The 26,604-nt window shown below is 34.3% G+C and overlaps 1 protein-coding gene across 1 annotated transcript; it reads left to right on the forward strand.

Moving 5' to 3' along the window:
* Nucleotides 1-26,182, forward strand: LOC145733616 (pair-rule protein odd-paired-like). The gene is made up of 2 exons (XM_081986519.1): nucleotides 1-927; nucleotides 25,696-26,182. The coding sequence occupies exons 1-2, from the start codon at nucleotides 132-134 to the stop codon at nucleotides 26,130-26,132; spliced, it is 1,233 nt and encodes a 410-aa protein (XP_081842645.1). The 5' UTR covers nucleotides 1-131; the 3' UTR covers nucleotides 26,133-26,182.
* The last annotated feature ends 422 nt before the right edge of the window (nucleotides 26,183-26,604 follow it).

Genomic DNA, 26,604 nt, shown 5'->3' on the forward strand with positions numbered 1-26,604 from the left:
TTAGATTCAGTCATGCTGCGAGTACACAGCACGAAATATCTGGTCCGGAAAATGTTAATTTTGTTGTTGAAAAAGTGTTGATGAGGTGGATATGTTTCTACATATAAGTGAATGGTGAAGTTGAAGTGACGATGATTAACGCATTTATGGATGGAGGGCATCATCATCTGAGCGCCTATGGGTTGAAGATGTCCCCCACGCATAATGGTGGAGCGGCCCCACATCAGAACCCGGCGGCGGCTATGACCGCCCCCGAAATGAGTCCGGCTGCTCAGAATCACCATTTTCAGCCAAATTATGGCCACATGAGTCATTTAAATCCCCATCCCGGGTATGCAGCCCGGGATTTTTTGCTCAGAAGAGATCATCACGACTTTCCCACGGCTCAGACGGCTCCAAGCGACTCAATGCTCTTCCACCATCACTCGGAAATGCCTCCGCATCACAATCTCCATCTGCCACCACACCATCAAATGCTCTACTCACGCACCGATCACCATGCCGCTTACCAACCCAACCATCATCAATACCTCAACCATCACACCATGACGATGCCTCACCATCCAGGCAATCTCCACGGATCCGGTTTCTTCAAGTATATGAGACCGATCAAACAGGAAATGCAGTGTTTGTGGATTGATCCGGATCAGCCTCCCCCCAAAAAGATCTGCGGCAAACATTTCACCACCATGTCGGAGATTGTTGGTCATTTGGGGGTGGAACATGTTGGCGGGCCCGAGATTACGAATCACGCGTGTTATTGGCAAAATTGTTCGAGAAACGGTCGACCTTTTAAGGCTAAATACAAACTGGTGAACCATATTCGAGTGCACACTGGAGAAAAACCTTTTCACTGTCCGTTTCCCGGTTGTGGTAAAGTGTTTGCGAGAAGCGAAAATTTGAAAATTCACAAAAGGACTCATACGGGTAAGTTTACATTATGTGTAAGAATAATTCTAAGTCAAAAACCACAGTTGAGTTTTCTGTGCAACCAATTAAAGTTTAGTATCACTGATCAATTAATATGTTGATGAACAGTTTTGACAGACAACCTCAAGAAGATTGACAGCAATCTTTGCTATTTAAAAGCAAGAGTTTTAAAAAAACTAAACCATAAGTTAAGAGACATTAATAATTAAAAAAAATTAAACCTTTCTAAAAAATAAAATGTGAATTTGACATTTAGTGAGTTTAGAATGTGAAATTTACTGTTCTATTTTTGATTTTACTCATAAATTGGGTTATTATACAGGGTGTACGGACTTTTTTGCATGCAGCTTTAACCACGTATTCTATGTGCAAAACTTACAGTACAGTACACTACAGGGTGCTAAAGTTTTTCAGATAACTTTGCATTTGGTAATTACTTTTAGACCTGCTTTTCACCGACCACTCTGTATACTAAACTGATTTTTTCCGAGTAAATAATTTAACAAAATAAACTAAGAAGACAAATTAACCAATAATTTGTTCTCCTGTCAAATGAATGTGATTACTTTATGTCTTATTAATTATTATTTTATTGATGACTGTTTTAGTTGCCAGATAATGCCCATTAGATGGTAAAATCAATTAAAACAATTAATTAAACAATTTAATAACTCTCTAAAATTGTTTGAGATGATGCGACGGTAACCCAACACTTTACATCCAACTAATCAGTTTAGCTAGAATTTAAAAATAGTAAAAGGTTCATTTGGGCCACCGAGATTGAGATACAGGGTGTCAAAATTTAAATTACTGCTAGTACTTTTGATAATTTGCAATAATTCTCTATAATTGAATTTGTTTAGGTTGTCGAAGTAGACAATAATTGCCCTGAAACTACTGCTATTTTCAATTATTGTATGAAACAAGTATAATTGAATTTAATTATAGTTACCTTTCATTTTTCTGATGTTTGGCAACAGTGCAATTTTTTCCAGATAACGTTATTATTATAGACATTTTGCTTAGTTTTTGCATTTTGAACCTTCTAAGGAAGGCAGCAAAAATTCAAACAAACGGTCTGCCTACTCTTTCAACCAAAACTACAACACAGTTTTTGTGCATTGTGACCAGTTTCTGATTTATTGTATTCAAAGCCACAAATATTCATTACGTTAAATTAGACACCCTGTATATTCTGGGATTAGTCGATTCTGCTTGCCAATACCTACTACGTACATACTGTACTAAGAGTCTCGAGATTCTGAGATATTTTCAGTCAAAATTGAAGAAGTTACCTTCCACAAATAATTGCACTGAAACTGTAATCCTTACGTTCACAGTTACATTTCTCCATGATTTTAAATGAGATACCCTGTATATTTTACGATTATTCAATTCGGTTTTTTAGGGCCTACATAATGACTTATTAAATGTTGTACTAAATGTCTCGAGTTCCTGAGATATTTACAGTCAAAATTCACATAACTTACGTTCATAGAGAATTTTACTATAACTGTCATAAGTCATTTAAAGTCTCAAATCTCCATTATTTCAAATCATCCTGTACTTTTTAGGTGATTCGGCTTGCATAAAATTTGTTATCTTCCACAAAGAGTTGCTCTGTAAGTAAATATACTGAATTCCCAAATCTCCATTATTTTAAATGAGGCACCCTGTATATTTTAGGGTTTATTCGTTGCTTTAAATGTTTACTAAAAGTCTTGAGTTTCTGACTTATTTCTGCTTTATGTAGTAGAACTAAAAGAAGCGTATTAGGGGTGTCAAGTCCTATTTAACGGCTGACAAAACGACCAGTTTACACACACACAAATTTGGCTTCCCCATCAGTGACGAAAGCGAACAATCGCTCTTGTGATTATCAAAGAGCTTGAAGTAGGCTCGTTGATTGGCCCCTGAAGGATACTCAAACATCGGCAACATCGACGTTCAATAATAAGGGCTGATTCTGAGGGGGATTTGCAAACAACAGTTGTCAGTGTAAATGCGGACAGTGTCGAAAGTGACACTTTTTTCAACCATCGATAATAAGGTTTTCGGGTTCGAGTCACGTCTCGGCCGTATTTCCATCGACTTGAGCGATAAATATAATACAGCCAGGTGATAAAACCGTACTCAATTATTGTCCGAGTGCCAAGTGGAGCGGTGATATCGCAAAAATGGAAATTAAACTGCCGCCCTGTACATGCACACATATACAGGACTTGTACACACACACCAGTTTAAAGTTTCGCGTGATACGAATGGAAACTAGCAAATTAAAAGACAAGTGATATATTGCACCGCACTCCGACATATATAGGAACACGTAATGGGCATAAACTAAAAAAAAATAAGCAGAAAAGAAGAAGAAGTCGATTCCATATTATGAAGAAAACGAGGAAGAGAGAGGAGGGTTTATTAAAGATAATGCGCGAACCGTTGCGTGTTTCATATACTTAGGTACATCAGAAGAATGTTTTGTACCAACATTTTTTTTTCTGAGCTCTAACCTTGAATGTGGAATAAGATTTTTACTAGAATGGTTTTTATGATAATTCAAGTCACTATAACGAGCAATGAAACACAGCTGCGTAAAATGGTGAAATAAATCAAGTATGAAGAATGAAAAAAAGACACATCACAGACAAAATATTTTGCATTTTATTAACGGTTTTTAAACCACAATAAGAATTCAATGAAGTGACTCTTCGATAGTCTTATAAGCCATTTTTACTGGGTAACACACGTAATTAAAAATCATCAACAAAATACTCTAAAAGAGCTCGTTTGCTTATAAAACGTGTTGATATCATGAAGATCCTTAAAAAACAAATTTTTCGTCACAATCAAGCAACAACCGTTATTGTCGTACTTGTTCTGTATATTGTTTGACAATAACAAGCTTCTCGTTAACATAAGTTTAAGTAAAGTACATTATAACTAGAGTCCGGATTAAAAAGCACTAAAGTCATGAAAAAAAGCGCTTAAATTATTTTCTTCAAAAAAGCATAAAAATCTGTAAAAAAGCACAAAACTCTTTCAGAGATGCAAAATTTTTTTGAGTTTAACTTCTAGACATTTTTTGAAGATTTTAAATTGCTTTAGAAGCATACGGAAGATTTTAGACGGTTTTGAAAACTTTCAAAAGTTTTTTGAACTACTTGAAATCATTTGGAAGGTTTTTGGACTTCTCTTAAACGGGTCACAAAATTTTTTGGAAGCTTCTAAACTGCTTTAATATCTTCTGGCAGCTTCTAGACTAGTTCTAAATGATTTTGAAAGCTTCTAGACTGTTTTGAAAGGCTTCAGACTGCTTTAGAAGCATTTTGGAGTTTCTGTAGTGTTTTGAAATCTTCTTAGACTACTTTAGGAGCATTAAAGATTCTGGACTGCTTTTAAGACATGTGAATTTGAACTTTTGGAAGCTTTTAAACTGCTTTAGAAGCATACGGAAGCTTTTAGACTGCCTTGAATTTTTTTGAGAGCTTTTAGACTAGTTGAAGATTATTTGGAAGCCTTTAGAGTGTTCTAAAAGCTTTTGGAAGCTTCTAGACTGTTTTGGGAGGCTTTAGACATATTTTGGAGTTTCTGTAGTGTTTTAAAGCGTTTTTAGACTACTTTAGGAGCATTTCGAAGGTGTTTAGGCAGTTTAAAGAGCCTTGAGGGTTCTGGACTGCCTTTAAGACATTTGAAACCTTGTAGACGGTTTTAGAGACTTTTGGAAGCTGTTAAACTGCTTTAGAAGCATACGGAAGCTTTTGAGAGTTTCTAGATAAATTGAAAAGCATTTGGAAGTTTTGAGACTGTTCTAAAAGCTTTTAGAAGCTTCTAGACTGCTTTGTAAGCTTTACAAGGCATTTTAGAGGTTCTATAGTGTTTTGGAATGTTTTTAAATTTTTTTACTTTACTTACTACTTCAGGAGTATTTGCAATTTTTTTGGTCAGTTTAAATTTGTAAATTGATACTTATACATTTTGCAACATGTTTTTGTTGTTCAAAAGCCTTCAATATAGCAATTTTTTGTCAAAGCAGTTATTAGTTCAGTTTATTTTTAAAAACTTGAAAAGCTTGTTTTGTAAAAAACTAGTTAAACCATACAAAAATAGCAGTAAATAAGCACAAAAAACTAAAATAAGCACAAAATGAAGAAAAAAGCAAAAAATGCATCAACAAAATCTGTCAAATGACGCGTTTTTCCATAAATCGTTCACATTAGATGTTAAAGGTTAGTTGCTTTTATTATTTACAAAAAGCAAAATTTCTAGAAATCCGGACTCTAATTATAACAATTGTCTGAATCATGACTGACTGACATAAGTAATAAATTAAAATATCTCATCAATCTTAAATAAAAATTTGTTTTATTAGAAATATATTTACATGAATATTATATTAAATTTAGAAACTTAATTTGTATTTAAAAAGATGATATTATGTAATCCAAATTTTTGACTAATAAAATTCGAATATTCGATTTTTTTGTCTGAAGCAGTGTAGCCAGGTCTCAGGAAAATTTCCCACCCCTGGGGAATTTGAATCACATCTTAGAAATTTTACTTGTTTAGAAAGTCATATTTCAATCTGTCATGAAAACTGTCAAATACCACTCCATGAAGCTATAAAATTACAAAACTTGCTTAAAAGTGTAAATCATACTAATATTTATAATTATAATTTTACAGTTTTATTAGTTGTTTTTTGACGGTTGTGACATGTATTTGTCTATTGTGAGTATATTTTGTTCTGTTACAATGGTGGTAACTGTCAAATACCATGAAGCAGAACTATAAAACATGGCTTAAAGGCAGTACATTCAATACGATACAATTTTGACATACAAATGTATGTTACGAAAGTGTCAACTGGCAAAATCGGATCCATAGATCTATTAAACTAAACCAATCAGTTGAAAAGCGTTTACATTAGTGTTAAACTCTGTTTAATGTACTTCATAGCTTTATAAGTTAAATTTTGATAGGTGTCACGTCTATTGAGATGAAATTTGCCGATTGTGACTTATTTTCAAAATGTTTTACAACTTCTGTTAGGTAGACGTAATAATAGCATTTTAAGTGGACACTTAAAGGATTTGCAAAGTATAAGAATTAAAGCCTCAAAAAACCTAAAAAACTTTAGTGAAATATTTTTTAAAACTTTTTTGGGGAAATTATATCATTTAAGAGTTGGCAACACTGGTCTGAAGTAAACGAGAAATAGAAAAATATCGAGTACTTGTTTGCTCAGTTGTAATAATCGACTGATCGGTCATTCTGTCATAATCGAAATATTTCGATTATATCATACATAATCGCCCATCACTACACTTTATGACATTTGCATGTCACTAACCAACTTTAAGGGTGTAATCAATTGCAGTACCGACTGAAAAGACAGTTGTTTGGTGCTTCTTCAGAAAAAGTTTTGTTGACTCTTTGGGGTTTACCCTCAACGTGCTTTTGGCCTTTATTCCATTTCCTCTTTTACCAGGGTGCTTGACTATATACCGACACATCTTATTTTGGGTCCCACGTGTGAAAACAAGCACTCATCTTGTAGTACCGGAATGAATGAAACTCGAAAACTTAATCCGGTAGACCGAAAAGTTACATCGAAAACGACAAAGAAGGTGCGTAAAAGAGTCGCAACGATACAACAATCGTTTCGGTCTCGGTAGCGTTATGAAATAGCAATGAAAAATTCCTAAGTCCCGACTAATCCAGTCGGCTTAACAGGGCCCCATTCATCCCTCCAGGTAAATGTTTGCTGGTGTAGGCCGTGCTTTCGAGTGTATTTTGTCTGTAATGAACAAACGAGCAGCGTCGGCAAACACGGCCAACCCGGCTATAATGTGAAATAATACGCGCATTATGCCGGAGTTTCAATGCGGAAATAAGAGCCTATTCAAATATATTACACGTTTTATAAAGAGGGAGAGAATCTGCGGTTGTGAGCTTTAAAAGCTCCGTTAACCGTAAAGTTTCTCGCACCCGGTTTTCTTCCAGCGGCGGCTCCAGCTTTCTGGTCAATAAGGGCAAAAACGCAAAATATCACTTAATACTGTCGCTAAGAACTAGAGAAGAAAGAAATTATCAACGAAGACTGTCAAAACGAGAAGATTAAAAAGCCAGTACAGTCGATTTTGTTTTATAGTAGGTACATGACAGTTGTCACGTTACCGTCTAAGTAAATGGTGTTCTAGTGTCATGTGACGCAAAAATCATTCATCAAGTGAGTTTACTTGCAGTGTTACATTTGCATTGCCTTAGCTGTTGGTTACCCACTAAAATGTTCAGGTTTTATGGTTGAGTATACAGGGTGTCACAAACTCGTGTCTAAGTATGAAGATCTTGAAAACGGTAAGAGAGCAGAATTTGCATAAATATCAGCACAGAGGGTAGTTTGTAGTTGGTCAAAAAAGCAACTTTCAGCTTGCTGCTTATTTTGACCAATCACAAACTACGAGCAAGTGCTGTAATTTATACCATTACTACTTAAAACTGTGTAGAAAGGGTTTACTTTACGCAACTAGTTATGTAAAGTAACATTTTATGATGTAAAGCTGCAGAATTCTAACTTTTGTGGTTTGTTTAACTACTATGGAACTGAAAAGTATGAATTGACGAAAAATACCTTTCTGATTTGTTAAGCCAAAATGGGATTTACTAAACTGTTGAGACACGTCATTAGCATGGAATGTCTTTCACTTATGCTTCTCAGAAAACTGCACCTTGGCAAACTAGTCTTGACATTCAAAAATAAGTAAATTAACGGAAAATTGATGATATACTTCAATCAAGGCTATTTTCCACTTTTCCGCTAACAAACCGTAACAATTGTTAACGAGCAATTACAATCACCCCCGTATAGAAACGCGTGGAAAAATGGGGGGCGCAGCCCCAACTAAAACTCCGAGTACATTACACTGAATAACTTCGTTTGACCGCGGTAATTGTAATGTTTGTGTACTGGAAGCTCGTTATTTACCCCCCATTCATTACTTTGATATCTCTTTGAATCTATTTTCTTATTATTATATTTAATGTGGGTGGTTAGAATGATTTTATATCAATTTATACATTACAGCATGCACCACAGATTAACACAAATAGATCTTAATCTAAGTGGTAATAAAGGAAAGCAGTAAAAGGGATTTTTCAATTTTTGATAAAAAAAAAGCTCAAGTATACAGGTGTGGTAAAACTAAAACATAGTTACTGACAGAGAAACATTGATAATTACATGCGCGAGACAAAGACAGAAAACCTAAAAAAATCCAAGTATGCAATGTTGCCAATCGCTATTTTGAATTAGTCGTAAATTAATTTTGTGACTACACCATTTACACATGTAGTTTATAGAAAATATCACTTGGATTTTAAAAATATAAGTTGGATTTCAGAATCTATAACTTGTATTTCATTATACTAAATATACAGTGTGTCCCATAACTATATGACAATCTCTCGGGGGCATGCAGGGGAGGTCAAAATAATACGATTTGTTCATATAATTTTTTTTTAAAGTCACTCTTAAGGGAAATATCGAGCCCCAAAGAACTGCCTTCCAATTAACGTTTTTGGCCGTAACTTTTGAAACACTTTGTATATTGTAATGATTATTGGGTTTAATGTTTTATCGAAAGAGACCTTCTATTTGACATGAAAACCAGGTATCTCGTCTTCGAAAGGCAGGAACTAACTGGACCTAAGACACAATTTGCTTAAACTTTGACAGCTGTCATTATTTTCAGCTGCAAACGCCATTAATGGATACTCTTGACATTTTTATCGAAAAATTGTACTTTTTCTTTATTTCGATAAAATAAACGGTTTTTGAGATAAATCGATTTTTCATTGAACTGCTTAAACCACAATGTTATTAAAAATATTCGTTAAACTATTTACTCATCATGTCTAAAATCCAACTGCTCTTTTCTATAATACAAGTGACCAATTTCGAAAATCAAAGTTATTATTCTCAAATTGAAAGTACCTTTTCAGAAATATAAGTGATATTTTTTAAATTCATCTTATGATTTCTAAAATTCAACTAACGCTTTCTAAACTACATGTGTAAATGGTGTAGAACATTCTTAATAATTTCCATTTATTTTGATAATGTATTCACGATAAGTAAAACTTGACATTACCTTTTTTCTATGACCAGTTTTAGTTTTACAGCTTCTACAAATTTTCAAAAGGAGGCAATTGAAAAGCCGAAGGGTAACCCTTTTCAGCAAATTTGAATACCTTATTTCTCAATTTTTATTAAGGTTCACTTTGTTAACAGTGTCCTAGTTCTGGATGTTGTTACAAGTGCTTTAACGATAACTATAGAAAAATTACAGTTTAGTAAATATCGGTAAGGTTCTGAGGAACGCAGGTTATTTAGTAGCCCCTGTATAAATCAACTTCTCTTATAGTAAAGCAGGTACCTTGTTCGATCGACTAAGTATAGGTTCTAATTGGTTAGCTGAAGTGTGGTTCATTTTGATTTAGTGACGAAAGTATAAGGGTGTGACTGATTCGATTCTCATTATTTGGTTAACCTGAAAAAGTGACCATGTGTAGTATTTGTTTGAACCAAAAAAAAAGCTTTAGTGAGAATCTAAAAATGTGTTAAAAATAGGGGGTTCTATTTAAAAAAAAAACTAATATTTTATCTGCCACGCCATTATGAACCACCTTGTATATCCAAAAGTAATTTTAAACTATGCATCCCAATACACTCTAAAACTTTTGTAAACATTTTTCTGTATTTTTTGGAACTAATGAGATTAAGAACCCCCCCCCCAATGTTTATCTTCCCAATTAACGTTTTTCTTCTGTTTAATGTCAACTGTCATTATGACGTAAAGATTTTTGAAAATGTCAATTCAGCAACTCCGTGGAAATAATTTTTAAAGATCCTTTTATTCGTGTTTAGACAACAGAGCCAGTTTAGCTGCTGCGTTCACCGAGGGTCGTCCTAGTTTACATTCATAAAGCGAGAGAAATAAATAGCAGAGTCCATCTGTTGCCCGTCCTCCCTCGGTTAACCCCTCTTTTTATGCTTTTTTACCCGCTGTAAAGGGTGGGAAAACCGGGAATAAATTTCCGATAAAGCTACGGCGAGCGTAAAAGACAGAGAAGAAGAGACCGTGCTACAACAACACTAAACAAAATACTATATTAACATTCTTTTGTTTCGGGGCAATGAGTTTTCGAATGGTGAAATCCACCGAACAAAGGCCTGATCTGGCAATGTTGGCCAGAAATACAACAAACCCAATATTGAAGAGTCCCACATCATGCTGATTCATTTTCGTATCATTCATCATACAGGTGCGATTATAATCTGGGATCTCTATTCGGTTCGGTGCGAGTGCTGGGAGGCCATCTTTAAATATGGAATCGATCATCGGAGATGTTACACGTCAATAAAATTGATGGATTCAATTTGTCTAAAAATGGACTGGGTCGACGGTTTTGCGTGTAAAAGAACGATTAGTTTTTTTAGGGGCGTTTCGCTTTCCCTTCATCATTTTTCTCCACAGTCTCGATGTTAGTTTTTTTTCAAGGTGGGGCAGGATGTACACCTTTACCACTTTATTTCCATCCAATCTGGACGTTTCTATCCATTTTCACGACCAATCTACCTGGTCGTCAGAAAACGTCATTCAAAACGACTTTTCAAAGTTTAAAGGCGGGACCGGGCAAACAGATCTTTTCTCTTTCGATTGACACAAAAAGGTTTTCGGAAACATTTAAAATACCATGACGTCTTCTTAGAAAGTGTCTATTAAACTATGTTCTACGAACAAGTTTATGGGTCCGAAGCACATAATACTTTTGTCATTTCTGGATGTTAATTTATAGCAACCGTCTAACATTTAAATTACATACAGTCCCTAAAGGACGTCACAAAGAATGTAAACACACTTTTATACTTAGTTTAGAAGGATTATCTTGAAAGTTGTTGCGGTTTTTCTGTCTTGGTACCAACAAAAAATGTTTACATTGTCTATTTCGTTTTATCTCATTCTGACAAAATAAGATGGCCTATGTTACTACAGCTTAAAACTCTCTGGTTAATACTTTCGCCAAAATATGCCTAAAATTTCAATACAATTTTCAAATAGGTTAAGTACTCGCTTTCCTCCATGTTTTTTGAGATTCCACTATTCAATATGGTTAAACTGTCAAACTGACTAATTTAGTGGCTGTAAAATGACATTTGATCTTCCGCTGCAGTTTTTGTGAATTGTCAAATTTTACTTGGGCCGCATCACCGCCTACTATACTAGAAAGCCTAGAAGGTGCTTGTCAAAAATTCCAATATGGCGGAAATACTGGTGACAGTTTGCGTTTGTTTGTATTGTGGAAATTGAGTTTTTTGAGGATTAGATGAATTTTTACGGTTTAAAATCAAGTTTGACAATTGGTCAATCTATGGTTTTGCCAAATTACGTCATCGTGACGTCAAAAACGCTCTGCTCGCTCTACGGAGCCTGAAAACGAATGCGGCCTTGATTGCAGTTTGTTATTGAAAAGATTACATTTTTGTACAAAAGTGCAATTTTGGCAAACTTAAGGGGCTTTCAGGCTCAAAAAAGGTGAGTTTTGGTCCAATAGTTGAACAGGAATAAAAGAATAAATGTATCTCTTAAAAATTTTACATTAAATTATGTAATACAATAATTAAGAAAACACGTGTAATAGACGCACTCGTGACATAATATAACAAATGTCAGTTTTCTCACAAAAAAATAAAAGTGCAGTAACTGTCACTTTAATCTGGTGAGTTTAGAAATAATCTAATGCACTTTCTCATCGCATCTTGAATTATTTATTCATTATTTGATTATCATTTATTTGATTGATCTGCCAAACCAGAGTTTCAAAATTCCAAATCAATCAGCTTGTTTGGTTATGCAAGGTTCTTTAAGAGAATGCAGAGTTTTTCTTCTATGGTCCTTCTTGGGCTGTACTTCGAAGTCTTCTTCGTGATTCTCAATGCTTGAGCCATTTTTGCAATGCCACCTTTCTTCAAATAGGTTTTCTAAATCAAAGACTCCATACAATTCAGGCTTATTCTCATTCCGATTTGGATATAAAACTTCCAGTAAAAATCCAGATTGCTATCTGAATTAGAGGATTGAAACAAAACAATATTTTCTAACCATTTTGATCGGTTTGTTTAAAAATATATTTTAAATTTTAAAGCCTAGTTTATAAAACAAAATTTAATTTTACTAATAGTATTAAATTAATATTAGTACTAAGAATAGAATCAATGCTTACGACTAGAGTCCGGATTAAAAAGTATTAAATCGTGAAAAAAAGCAAAATTATTTTCTTCAAAAAAAGCATAAAAATCGGTTAAAAACACAAAACTCTTTCAGAGATGCAAAATTTTTTTGAGTTCAACTTCTAGAAATTTTTTGAAGATTTCAAATTGCTTTAGCAGCATACGGAAGATTTTATGCTGTTTTTGAACTACTTGAGAGTATTTAAAAGATTTTTAGACTGTTTAAACAGCATATTATTGAAGGTTCTGGAATGCTTTAGAGGCATTTAGAATCTCTTACACGGTTCACAAAATTTTTTGAAAGCTTCTAAACTGCTTTAATATCTTCTGGGAGCTTCTAGACTAGTTGAAAAGCGTTTGGAATCTTTTAGACTGTTCTAAATGATTTTGAAAGCTTTTAGGCTGTTTTGAAAGACTTTCGACTGCTTTAGAAGCATTTTGGAGTTTCTGTAGTGTTTTGAAGGGTTTTTAGACTACTTTAGGAGCATTGAAGGTTCTGGACTGCTTTTAAGACATGTGAATTTGAACTTTTGGAAGCTTTTAGACTGCCTTGAATTTTTTTGAGAGCTTCTAGACTAGTTGAAGATTATTTGGAAGCCTTTAGAGTGTTCTAAAAGCTTTTGAAACCTTCTAGACTGTTCTGAAAGATATCCGACTGCTTTAGAAGCATTTTGGAGTTTCTGTAGTGTTTTAAGACCTTTTTAGACTACTTTAGGAGACATTTGGAAGGTGTTTGAGCAGTTTAAAGAGCATTGAAGTTTATGGACTGCCTTGGTTAAACTGCTTTAGAAGCATATGAAAGTTTTTTTTTTTTTTTTTTGCTATATAAATTGAAAATCATTTGGAAGCTTTTAGATTGTTCTAAAAGAGAAGCTTCTAGGCTGCTGTGTAAGCTTTGCAAGGCATTTTAGAGGTTGTATAGTGTTTTGGAATGTTTTTACAGTTTTGTAGACTACTTCAGGAGTATTTGGAAATTTGTTGGTCAGTTTAAATTTGTATATTGATACGTATACATTTCCTGCCTTCAATATCTCAATATTAGTTAATTGAGAAGAGATATAAAATTAAATAGAATTCTTTAGTAATTTTTAAAGCACTTTTAACCCTACTAGGTTTTGTGTGTATTTAAAAATAAAAAAAAACTTCTCAAACTCTTGTGTGGCAAACAAAATAAAATTTTCTTTGAATTTTTAGGGTTTCTAGACAAACTTAACTATTTCTGTCTTACAAATGAATCAACAATAACAATTGCTACAGGAAATCAAGTCGAAACCAACTTGGGTAACTCGATACATTGAGAAAGTGCGGTTAAACGTGGCAGCCTCCAAAACCTGAAGGAACAAAGACCCTTTTCACTTTATAAACACACTGAGTGTATCCGATACAGGGCCGCCTAAATACAAAATGTCTGCATCCGCTTTTTTTCCCTATTCAAGCGACCTAATAAATACAGATATCAACCCCGCTTAGACAGTCAACTGTCACCCGATGATTCTTTTTTTTTATAAACAGAAAAGTAGTGCAGATTAAGGTTTAAGGCCATTGTGCCCGGTTAGGGTTGGCCCTATGTAATAAATGGCGGATTAAACTTTGGACTGTAATCGTTTTAGTTTCAAAAACGAATGAAGAGATTAGGCTTTATAGGGAGGGGAAAGTCATACACACACACATCTGCTTTTAGGGTGCAATTTTTCGATTTGTTACTATTTTACAGGTTAGTAACAAAACAACAGAAATGTTCTTCATTTAATTTGTCTTGTTCAGTAGCCCTTCGTGGCCATCAATCTTAATTTGTGTACGCGTTTCCTTCAAGGCACAAATTGGCTTCCCTGTTGATTAGGGCGTGATTTACTCGCCCTACATTAGTCACCCATCTAGTGAGTTGTACGTCTTCCGACTAATTTTAACGTTGCATTACACTATATATTATTATAAGCAGCAGCACATACTTGCTATTTAGAACAACAAAAGTCAAAACAAAACGTTATTTGAACAGCTGAAACGTTAAAATCGTCCAGAGTCTCAGCGGGATTGGATTTCAGACGAGGCTCATTGTCTATAAAGTTGATCGACAGCTGTCAGTTCGGCTATTTGGTTAAATCCAGATGACAAGTCCAAATGTGCACTGTTCGTAGTTTGTGATTGGTCAAGAAAAAGCAATCACAAACTGCTAGTGACAGTCAGCTGATTGGTTATGACGTTTCGACTCACTATATGGCAAAATCCCAAGGAGCGCCAAAAGTGTCGAAACCACTCGTGGTGCAAGACAAAAAGACAAATCGTGGCCGAGTTAATTTATTATTATTAATCTCGTGGCTTTGTAGCATTTTATTGGTGCTCGTGATTCGTTCTTTTGTTTATTTTCTCTCCTTTTTTTCCATAAAACAAGTGACTTACAAGCCCCGATTGCTTCGCACGACTCCGTCCATTTTTTTTCGGAACAATGGCCAGGCCTGACCTTGCGCTTTAACCGGACCGGGACAATGGTTTTACGTTATCTTTCTGCTATTTATTATGCATTTATGTATATTACATTAGTTATAATATTTAGCTGAATCAACAAAGTCGGACGGAAACTTTCAGTTTAAACTAAATATTGATTTTAAGTTGGGAATGAGTTACATTTGGCCCGACCCAAAATGAGAAATTGTAATGTAAATTGTATGGATAAACGTAATTTTTCTTAGACAACCGCCATATTGTTCTGGAAATAAGTAGAATTTAGCTTTGTTATTCAGTACAATGATTATCAGAATTTCTCTACTTTTGAATCTAATGTTGATCAAATGTAATAGTTCAATCATTTTAATAAACTAGTCATAAAACTTATATTAAGTCTACCGAAAAAAAGGTTTTGGCACATTCCGACCGAATCAAACTGAAATCCTCAATCATATAATCCCAGAAGGGTGGTATACAGCCCTGTCCGACACATTTATTACCGGCCTATCAAAAGCAGATCCGTGGAGGAATTAACCACCCCGAAATATCTTTATGCAAGGGGTTTCTAGGACAACGCCCTCTCCCTTTCGTGGTGATGAGTATCTTTACACAATCGCGACATCCACCGAGGGCCGCCATTTTGGCTGCTGACGGAGACATGTGACGATCGATGCGAACAACGGGGATTAAGGGAAAGATCCCCGATCAACTCGGGGGCCTGCAGAAGGGCGAGAAACAAGGGACGAGGAACTTGCTAAACAGATATTCTCACGTAATCTCTCAGGACAGTCCGCTAAATGAGGTTCAAATGTGATTATTGTAGTTTTTCATATTTGAATTTAACAGTTAACTAATCCTTACATTGGTGGATACAGATTCATATTATTGGTAAACAAATGTCAAATATATACAATACTCGCTTTCCTCCATTTGTCAAGTTCATAGACGTTTAGCATAAAAATTGTCTGTGGCATGTCTTGTTACATGACTTTTATTTCATTGATTTTTACGTTACGTATACTAATAATATTATTTCCTAAACACAGTTTCTATTTATGGGTTCAATTCAGTAGTCAAATATACAGGGGGACCATACTTTGTAAATAACATGCATCAATGACGTCAAATTTCCATCTCGTTTTAGTTCAGATTTAATAGAAAAAGAATGACAATTATTACTGTGACGAGTTTTACACACTTTTCGTCCTAATATTTGTTTACGTTACATACAAATGACTGGTGATATACAGGGGTTGCGTGAAGTCACATGTGCCCAGTTTTTTACACACCCTGTATTTTTTGAGTTATATTTTTTTGACCCAACTGAAAAGAGAAGCTGAAGACGGTTCTTTTGAGTGGTTGAACCTCCCTGAACTCCCAAAAATAACCGAGATACGAAAATTTGGATTTTAAGTTTCTACTTCTAGTAAAAAATTAAATCCATTGAAAACAAACCCAGGGATGTAAAATTTCCGGAAAATTAAATTTATAGAAATTTTTCCAGAAAATTTTCGGTAATTTTCCGAAAAAATTGGAAAATCTGAAAATTCAAAAATAATTCGTTTTTTACTTGAAGATATTTAGTCAGTTTAGGTTAATTTTGAAAATATAAAAAATTTTACTTGAAAATTCTTGACAATTCTAGTTTTAAATTTTTCAAGGCAAAACGGGACATGGTACCAAAAAAGTGTATAACATTTGTGGTAAAAATTTCAGTCGAATGAATGTGTGAAACGTTCCTGAGATATTGAGCAAAAGCTGCAAAAAACGAGAGTCAACTTTGACGCCCTCTACCGGCTAAACGGGGCAACTTAGCCATGCCCGCTCAACGTCACGTGATAGCCCCGTTAAATAGCTTTCTTTTGTTATACGGTGTGTTTATTTACGGTGTTTCAAATAAGCGAGTTATGCACCATTTTTTGGAAAAATGCACCAAAATTTCGCTCAAATTGGAAATTTCTGCTTAGGCTGCTAGAGCGAAATCAAATGAATATCGATACAAACATTTTACATCAAGTAGGCCTAGAATTTGACGTAGATTCCAAAAATCGAATAAAAAATTATAAGTGTGGTTTGTTACTCAAATTTGGGACACCCTGTATACTGATGGATTATCTAGGAATAAAGTATTTGCAAATATCTACAAGATTCATGTTTGGTATTTTTTTTATAAAATAAAAATTAAACAAGTTACAAGGATATTAAAATTCATTGAATTACCCTGTAAACTACTCCATTGTATTGTCAATAACTCGGTTATTTTGACAATTATAGGGTGGTTCTATATACCAATTTGTAGCCCTTGAAATTCTCTTTTGACCACCCTGTATAGCGTTTTTACCTAAAACGTCGAATAAGTAAGTTATTTACTGTTAAAACTGAGTTGTTTGATTTTGACAGTTTTTACTGTGACAGCCCATAACTCTGTTATTTTAACATTTACAGGGTGGTTCAATATACCAATTTGTGAAAACCAAACCTTGAAATTGTCTTTTCATCACCCCATATATAGTAGAAATGTCACGCTACCGAAAGATTAAAGCTTTTATACCGGGAATGTGTAGTTCAAAGGGATACATTTATAAATAATACAGTGCGTTTTTTTTAACGCGCAACATAGGATTTCACGTGTTAAATTTTTAAGCCCATGTTAGACCATGTTATTTTGGAACTACAAGTATAAAACTTGAAGGGTGGCTGTTTCGTACCCTGAAGCTTAAGTAAGTTTACCAATTCGGCCTAAAAAGTGTTAAACAGCTTGCAAAAACTCATCTTTTTTCGAAAAAGTTTTATCGTTTCATACTCCCTGTATGCATTGTTGTTCTTTGTTGTTTTTGATACTGGCACGGCAGGTAGCAGGTAAAATTTGGCGTAGAAAGTAAAACAGGGTGATCATTAACTTTATATCAAGAAAGTTAAGAACAAAAGAAGTATTTTTATAAGTGAATTGTTCAAAGTGACCTCCGTTTGAAGCCAAACAGTATTCCAAACAATCATAAAATGCCCTTTTGATGTTCAAAAGATGTCGGGTCGTGATGCAGTCAAAATATGTCACTTTACCTGCTACCTGCCCTGTCAGTATAAAAACAACAAGGAACAACAATGCATACAGGGAGTATGGAACGATAAAATCTTTTCGAAAAAAAATGATTTTTTCCAGTTTTTAATCACTTTTTAGACCAAATTGGTAGACTTACTTAAGCTTCAGGGTACTAAAGACACACCCGTCAAGTTATAGACTTGCAGTTCCAAAATAAAATGGTCTAACATGGGCTTAAAAATTTAACACGAAAAATCCTATGTTGCGCGTTAAAAAAAACGCACTGTATATTTTTTTAAATTCATATTATTTTGAAAAATCTGAAAATTCAAAAATAATTCGTTTTTTAATTAATTGTACAACACAATCCAATATCAATTCAAATAAAGTTTAATGTACTTTTAATCATTTAAAGCCGTTTGCACCGTCGTTTAGTAAGCCGAGCTTAATTTAAGTGTGGGTCAGACTGTGACAGTACAGGTGAAAAAAGTCACACTCTAAACCACACACCACACTTAACTTAAGCTATGTCTAGAGTACGACGTTACCGCTTTTATATACATCTCTGAACAAACCTATTTAAAAATATTGGTAAATAACTCAAAAACTATTGCAAATTGAAAAAAATTGTAGAGGACCAAAAATGTTGCTAAAGACCCACTAAATTGACTTACGTAAATTTGAAAGTTAAAATTGACTGGTGGTACACAGGGGATGGGTAAAAAGTAACACGTGCCCGGTTTTTTTACACGCTCTTTACGTAGTTTTTGGATTACATATTTTTGACTAACGATACTGAAAAGAGAAGGGGAAAACGTTTCAACCTCCCTGAACTCCCAAAAATAACCGAGATACAAAAATTTAAATTTTAAGTTTCTATTTTTAGTAGAAAATGAATAATATATTTAATAATAATAATATTGTTTCCTAAACACAGAGTACCATTCAATTTTCTCTTCATATGTTCAATAATCACTCCAGTAAAATATACAGGGGGATCATACGTTAATTTCAAATGCAATTCATCTGAAATTAACTTCCACACCTGAGACATACTTACGAGGGGTAATTAATTTGTAAACCCATCTTTATTGGATGCTACTTGGGTTAATTAAATATTACTTATACAAAACAGCACACTTGTATACACTAAAATACAGAAATTGACGTTGATTGTAGGTTATCTGGATTTGCTATCTTAACCGTACAAAACTGGTGGGTACCCATATCGATTTCTTTGCAACCACTAATTCTAACCCTCCAGGGTTTTCTGATATTGTCGGGTACGTGGGCGTTCCTCAAGGCACACAAGTAGCCACAAGTATCAAGTTACGACTGAAATTCGAGCTCACCTGGCTCCTTTGCGCATTCTCCTTCCCGATCAAATTGGAAGATAAACGTTTACACTAAAAAAAAAACCCTGGCAAGCAATAAAGTTTTGGGGATGAGCTATTTATTCGTATTTACCGTTGTGAAGTGACAATCGAAAATTGCTTGGCATTCGGATTGTCCGGGGGACAAAGAATGTAGGCCCTAACAAAATACAAAACGTGTCAGACCGGCACAATACTTGATAAATTGCCAAGTATTTAGAGCTTGAGATATGGTGGTGGGGTAAAAATCGGGGCTGAAAGGAACTTTTACACACACTCGAACAGGGTGGTGTTTGTATAAATATTTTCCCTAAAGCGTAAACAAATTAAAAAACAACGTTTCCAAGTTAAAATCCCTCGCCTAAATACCTTCAGACCTCATTTATCAAACGAGTACGATACAAATCTGACTTTGAGATAATCTCCTCTTTGTTACCGATTTTTTCGTTTTCGAAATTGACCATACGGTCCGCGCGTATCGAGATTAGATCTAATAAAGATACATATACATCTCTCGGTTCGTGGCAGGGAATTAAAGAAGAATGGAAGGATTCCATTTACAAAAGAGATTGATGTCAAAAGGTGTTTAGTAACAAACTGAAACGTGTTTGGTCGAAACCTGAAAGGTGGTTGGTTCCCTCGTTTTTTGACGTGCAACAAAACAACACCCAGTGTGTAAATGTGTGTGGAACACTAATTAAAACCGTCTCAGTTTCCTGTCTTGGATCTTTAAATCTAATTAATATGGATACCACAGGCCTAACCATCGAAAAGTCCAAACCAACACAAATGACGTTTACCACATTACTCACATCGCTTAACAGAAAGTTCTATGTTGTCAGGGGACTTAAAAGTGAATGCAAGAAAAAAGCTAGCCTGTCAAAAAATAAGTTGACATTCATTATGTCATTATCCTGGAAAACGCTTCCTACCGAAGATACTGTCCTCCAAATTTCAGTTTAAAAAAATCGACATTATGTACAAATTTGATTTGTCTTTTACAAGTTTTTTATAAAAAATTTGACAATTCAAACTAACTAACTAACTTTTAAACACCCTGTAGTTCAATTCCAGGCACGGTTAACACAAAGAACACATTGCAGCAAATTTAAGTATCTTTTACTTTAAAATGGTTCAAAGGGATTCAAATCTGGTTAACTGGGAGGTTTACAAGTTAATTTTTGACACTGAAAATAGTAAAAAAAAACAGGGTTTTCGGACTAATTTTTACTACTTTTTACTAAAAATAGTCTAAAAGTTGACTAACGCTAGAAATGACTTTACTAAAACTAAAGAGAGTGTATTTAGAGAAAAGTGTATTTTCTCTTTAATTGGTGCACTGCTTAATTTCCTGGACTAAAACAAGTGTAGAATTCAATTAAACACTAGTAACAGTCCAAATTTTAGACTTATTTATTTTTTAAAATTAGTTTTCAAGACATATTGTAACATTTAATACCAACATTTTGTACTTTCATTACTGAAGAGTCTGAAACTTGATAATCTTAAACTCGATTTTTCAGTCTTAAAGCATTAAAATCAGTCCGAATTTCTTAGAAATGCTCCAATTTTTTGCACCGATGTGTGTAGAAGTCAATTTAATAGTGATGAAGCTTGAAATTACATTTTCAAGACTATGGACAATGTACAAACTGGTTTTCAGGCCTGATAAGTCAAAAATTTGGTCTTATAACTGGATTTTTCAGGCTAAAAGTCAATTTAATAGTGAGAAATATCGAAGTGACATTTTTAAGCCTATGAAGAATGTGAATATGTGAAAAACTTGGTGACATAAGCCTTGAAACTCTATTTTCTCAGCCGAAACCACTAAAAATAGTCCAGAGTTCTATGAAAATGGAAAGCAAAGTAAAAAAACTTGAAAAGTTAGTCTTCAATGTCAATATTCTCTATTTAAGACTATTTTCAAGACTAAAATATTGAAATTTGTCTTCATATTTGAAAACATTTTACGTGTCCAAGTCAATTTTCAAGGTATAAATGTGTGAAATAGTTGTCAAAGATTTGAGTCAATTTTCAATACTAAAGTTTTTTAATTTATCTGAACAGTATGACGACTGACTACAAAGACAGTTTTTAAGCCTCTCAAATCAATTTTCACAGTTTCAAAGTCTATTTTCAAGACTAAAGCTTTCAGTTTGTCCGGAAACTTCTTAAGACAATTTTCATCGTTTCCAAGACAATTTTTAAGTTCGGTTGGGTTGATTTTGGATCTTTGAACGAAATCCGTAACTCCAATGGACAGTTATGACAAAAAAAAAAACGATTTTTTAAACTGAAATTTGAAGGACTATATTTTCCTTAGGAAGCATTTTTCAGGAAAATTACATAATGCATGACAACTTATTTTTTTATGGACTATCGAGGGGTGCATTATTGACATTTAAAACTGGATCACCCTGTATATTGACAGATTATTGTTAGATTCTACAGGGCGATCCAGCTAGCGAGAATTGAACAAGACTTAGTTTTTGGACTGCTCTGTATAATCGACAAACTTTTCACATCTCTAAAAGTCACGTGACTATTATAAATATTATAGGTACAATAGCAGTGGTCAAAACAAGACTTAGCTGACAAAAAGAATACAAAATGTATTTTAAAGCAAACTTAAATCTGTTTTTGTTCAAAATTTTGCTTAAACTTTACTAAAAAATGTCAATTTAGCAGTTTTCTCATTCAATTTACCAAATTACTTCATTTAGTTACACCTTTAGGAAAAACACATCAATCTAAATTTCACCATGTTTTCTCATTTTTTTTGCGAGATTGAAATCGTATCATATTTGTACTTTTGTGTCTAATTAAATCAAAATTTCCTACTAAACGTGATTGAAGAGTGTTCCAGAGGCCCTGAATTTTCACGTGGATCGCATGTTATTCGGGTGTTGCGTGATTGAGTAAAGTATTTAAACGTGTTTATTTATGTTCCGGTGCGTGCCAGAACCGCTAAAATAAAACAGAAACGAGGCCTTTTTTCGGGGCAACTAGTGTGCCTGGAAATTCAATTCCAGGTGGGAAAATCGGTAAAGTGGAACCGAGTCTAAACAAGACCTCAAACCAACAAGATGATTACCAGAAAATCCGAATTACAACGGCCAATTAAGTTTTTTTTTAGGTGGAGAACCTTAAAAATGACTAGGCAGAAAAAGTACCGCAAACTCGGCCAGAACTATTATGTTCAACAGTACATGAGCATTCTCCCTAGTCACCATTATAATGGCAGAAAAAAAAAAGGAAAAATTCCATTCTCTTTTTTGGTCTGTATAGTAAAAATTTCATAAACAGAAATTAATTATCCGTATTGAGGCTCATGGGAGCAGATGATATTCCACAAAGGAACCTCTCCGTGCATAGAAAACCTGAAAGATTAATGAGCGTTTGAAACCTTGGGCGAATTTTAAATGGTTCTTTTGTCGTTTGCGAAAGCAACCTAAAAGGTGGAAAGATGAAGACGCTTATTGGGTTTTAAAACTCGGCAACACTTTTCAGATTTATCAATCTTAATCACTCGTTGCTTTAAGCCGATCAATTTTCACGAATTTGTTCAAAAACGATTGTTGGTTTTGTCGGGATATTTGTCATTTTTGCCTAAAACTAAGCTTCTTATTAAGTTGATTCAAGTTATAGAAATATGGCTCATTTTTTGCAATGCAATTAGTTAGGTCGTTTTGATTGAGCAAATTCCATCCTTATCGATTTGATCTCAAAGTAACTAACTACAGGTTGACGACAATATTACAATACAATCCAATGAAAAATTAACATTTACATAATACGTCACCGATTATTCTCATATTTCACACACACACAGTGTATATAGCCGTTCGGCTTGGGGCTCGTTCAGATGCGCATTTGTAAATCTTTGTTAAGGCATATTATCGAAACAGGTCTCCGCATGAATGATGGTCTTGGGAATTTCGCATGGGATTTCGGGTTTAAAGCCGAGAGATGGTCGCGCATTCCAACGAACGTGGGCGGAAGCGGAGGGAAATGCGCGAAGGGGTGAGAGGAGACCCAGGCCGCAGAGACATATGTGTGTGACCCCGAAGAATTGACCCTAAAAAGGTGAACGTTGTTTGTATGTCATCGGCCTGAACCCAAGTCGATTTTTCGGATACAATCAATAATCATCACGATGTTAAAAAATCAGCGTAGTAACACATACTTGGCAAGCGATAATGAACTTTAGTTCCACCCCAATTAAGAGTGAATTTTCTTTTGGATTGAATTTACCATCGTGACTGTAATTACATCAATTAAATACTTCTCAAGACCATTTTAATTGAGACTGTAATAATAAGCGTTAGTAGTAATAAGAATAAGCAATCTAGTCAACTTAATTAAAGAACACTATCCATGACAATGATGGACTGCTCTAATAGGTTCATTAAGAGACTGACTCTCTAAATTTGCATGAAATAATCGAAAATAGAAACAATTTTTTGCCTTTAAAGTTTAATAAAGCCCAAATCAAAAATATCTGCAGTCTGCACATCTAAAAATATAGTCTAAAACGTCTTTACTTTCATCTTCATCTTCCTCTTTATCATCTTCACGGATAAAGAGGAAGATTCCAAAAGATATTCAACTAGTGTGAGTAGACAATTTTTTTATAATGACTGCAAATTCATCAAATACAGGGTGTCCCACGACGAAAGACATCGATTGATATTGGAAAAAGTATAAATAGGAGAGTTTTGAAAATGTGGCAGAATACTGATGTGGGCATGCCCAATCTAACTAAAATATTTTCAAGATGGTTGCACTTCCGTTTATACCGAAAGTCGATCACAACTTTCTTATTTTAAATAGAACACCCTATGTATTATTACATATTTGGATTCCTCACAAAATTCTGACCAACTTTTGTGTACAATGCCGTATATCTATCTCTAGCCGTTTTCGAAATATTTGATGTTTCTCCAAAAAAGTGACAGTTGCAACGCTCAACATATTTTTGTACTCTGTCAAAACCGTATTTCATTTTGCAATGAAACTTTGGGTTATTGTAAATAAAGGATCGTTTTATTAAACTGAGGGTGCGTAATGACTCATTTGTATACAGGGTCGTCAAAAAAAAATCATAAACTTTCCACTAAAAAAAATGAAAAATTTCAAGTTTTTTAAATAGAAACCCACATTTTTTATTACGGAATCATTTTGAGCATTAAAAATTACTATACGTTTCAATTTACTTGCCTATACCTAAATCATATATCATAAACATTTTTTATTCATAAAACTCCAGATTTCTTGACAATTTCTCTCTCTAATTACGTGTGGATTTATGTCACATCAGTAGTGTGAATTATATCTATTGATCATTCCATTTTTAGTAAATTTGGCCTCGTCGCTCTAAATAATATTATTCAAAAACAATTCTTCTCCATAGTGACTAGTCAGCAAAAACTCACTAAAAACCACTTTCTTCGGAAATTCAACTTCTTTTAAGTGTTGCACTAATTTAAATGAAAAAGAGTGAAATTTATGTTTCTTCATGATCCTTTGAATTGAGCTTTTGGATATGCCTGATTCTACAGAAACTTGTTGTTGGATTTGCAACAAAATAGCCCAAAATTGCAATTTCTACATTTGTATTATTAAGGATTGGTTTTGTTTTAATAGCTTTTCTCTTCACAGATCCCGTATTCTTAAAATTTTCAATTATTTGCTTGACAGCTTTTGGTGATGGCTTTGCTTTTTCTGGATAACGAGCGGCAAATACCTCATATGTTCTACTATCACATTCTCCGTAAATAATAAACAGATTTAAGTAATCTTGGTTGGAATAACTAAATAAATGGGGGTTTCCATTTAAAAAACTTGAAATTTTTCATTTTTTTTAGTGGCAAGTTTATGATATTTTTTTGAAGACCCTGTATACAAATGAGTCACTACGCACCCTCAGTTTAATAAAACGATCCTTTATTTACAATAACCCAAAGTTTCATTGCAAAATGAAATACGGTTTTGACAGAGTACAAAAATATGTTGAGCGTTGCAACTGTCACTTTTTTGGAAAAACATCAAATATTTCGAAAACGGCTAGAGATGGGCATAGGGCATGGTACACAAAAGCTGGTCAGAATTTTGTGAGAAATCCAAATATCTAATAATATATAGGGTGTTCTATTTAAAATAAGAAAGTTGTGATCGACTTCCGGTATAAACGGAAGTGCAACCATCTTGAAAATATTTTAGTTAGATTGGGCATGCCCACATCAGTATTCTGCCAAATTTTCAAAACTCTCCTATTTATACTTTTTCCAATATCAATCGATGTCTTTCGTCGTGGGACACCCTGTATAGTTTCTTCTAATTACTATTAATGTTATAACAAAACTTGTACCAAACACTGAGTGCAAAACTGATTGAACCTAGTGCAGTACAATATTTAAAAACTTAAAAATGTAAATCGGTGCAATAAATGTATCATTAAGGTCTGTAAGGTTGAAATTCATTTTTAATAAAAGTGCAAACAAACAAGATTTTCCATTCTAACTGATATTGGTAATACGCAATTCTCAACCTTACGTTGAATTTAGTTAGTTTGGTACTCAAATTCCATAAACTAAATGTGTTTTTTTTTTAATTTTCAGGTGAAAAGCCCTTCAAATGTGAGTTTGAAGGTTGTGATCGACGTTTCGCCAACAGTTCAGATAGGAAAAAACACTCGCACGTACACACTTCGGACAAACCTTACAACTGTCGAGTGACTGGTTGCGACAAGTCCTACACCCACCCCTCCTCACTCCGGAAACACATGAAAGTGCACGGAATGAGCGGGAGATCGCCTCCTCACTACGATTCGGACGGTGAGGAGAGCAATACCTCCAGCACCGGCTCCATATCGGTAGCAGTTAGTCCTCACATGCAAAACACCACGAGCGGCCTCCAAGCAGTACCGGGTACCACCTCTATCAGTGATTGGTATACCGGGTGTCAACCGGCAGGACCAAACAGTCACACGGATCCGTTGGGTGGACTGGGCGGCCCGTTTGGAGGGTTACACCACGGGACTACCGCCGCCTACTAGTGACTTTTTGTGATTTTTAGGGCTGAATTAGAGGTTAATGCCTACTTGTATAGGTTACAGTTAATCGTCCGCACGAGGTTAAACTGGAATCTATACAATTGACCTTAAGTGAAATTTATAGTGACGAAAAACTCAGTTTTATTATTAGTTAAGGAATGTAATATTAAACTGTGCATAGTGTATATAAATAGTTTTAAAAACCTGACAAGAGTGGATTATTTTCACTTGTAAACAACGAAGTTCCTCCATCGACTCACTATTATAAACATAACAGAAATTATTTTGCAATATACTAACAATAATAAAAACCTGGCCCAATTTTGTGAGTTCCTTAACAGGAAACGCGTTGTACATTCTTTTAATATTGTGTAAATAAAAATCTAAAAATATATACATATATACATAAAAAAAGAGAAGTGAAAATATTGTAAAAAGTGTTTCATTGTTAATAAAGCTGTCACTATCAGGGATC

Source organism: Ips typographus, linkage group LG9 (assembly GCF_016097725.1).
Source record: "Ips typographus isolate SLU linkage group LG9, UJ_Ityp_2.0, whole genome shotgun sequence".
In the NCBI taxonomy this organism is placed as follows: domain Eukaryota; kingdom Metazoa; phylum Arthropoda; class Insecta; order Coleoptera; family Curculionidae; genus Ips; species Ips typographus.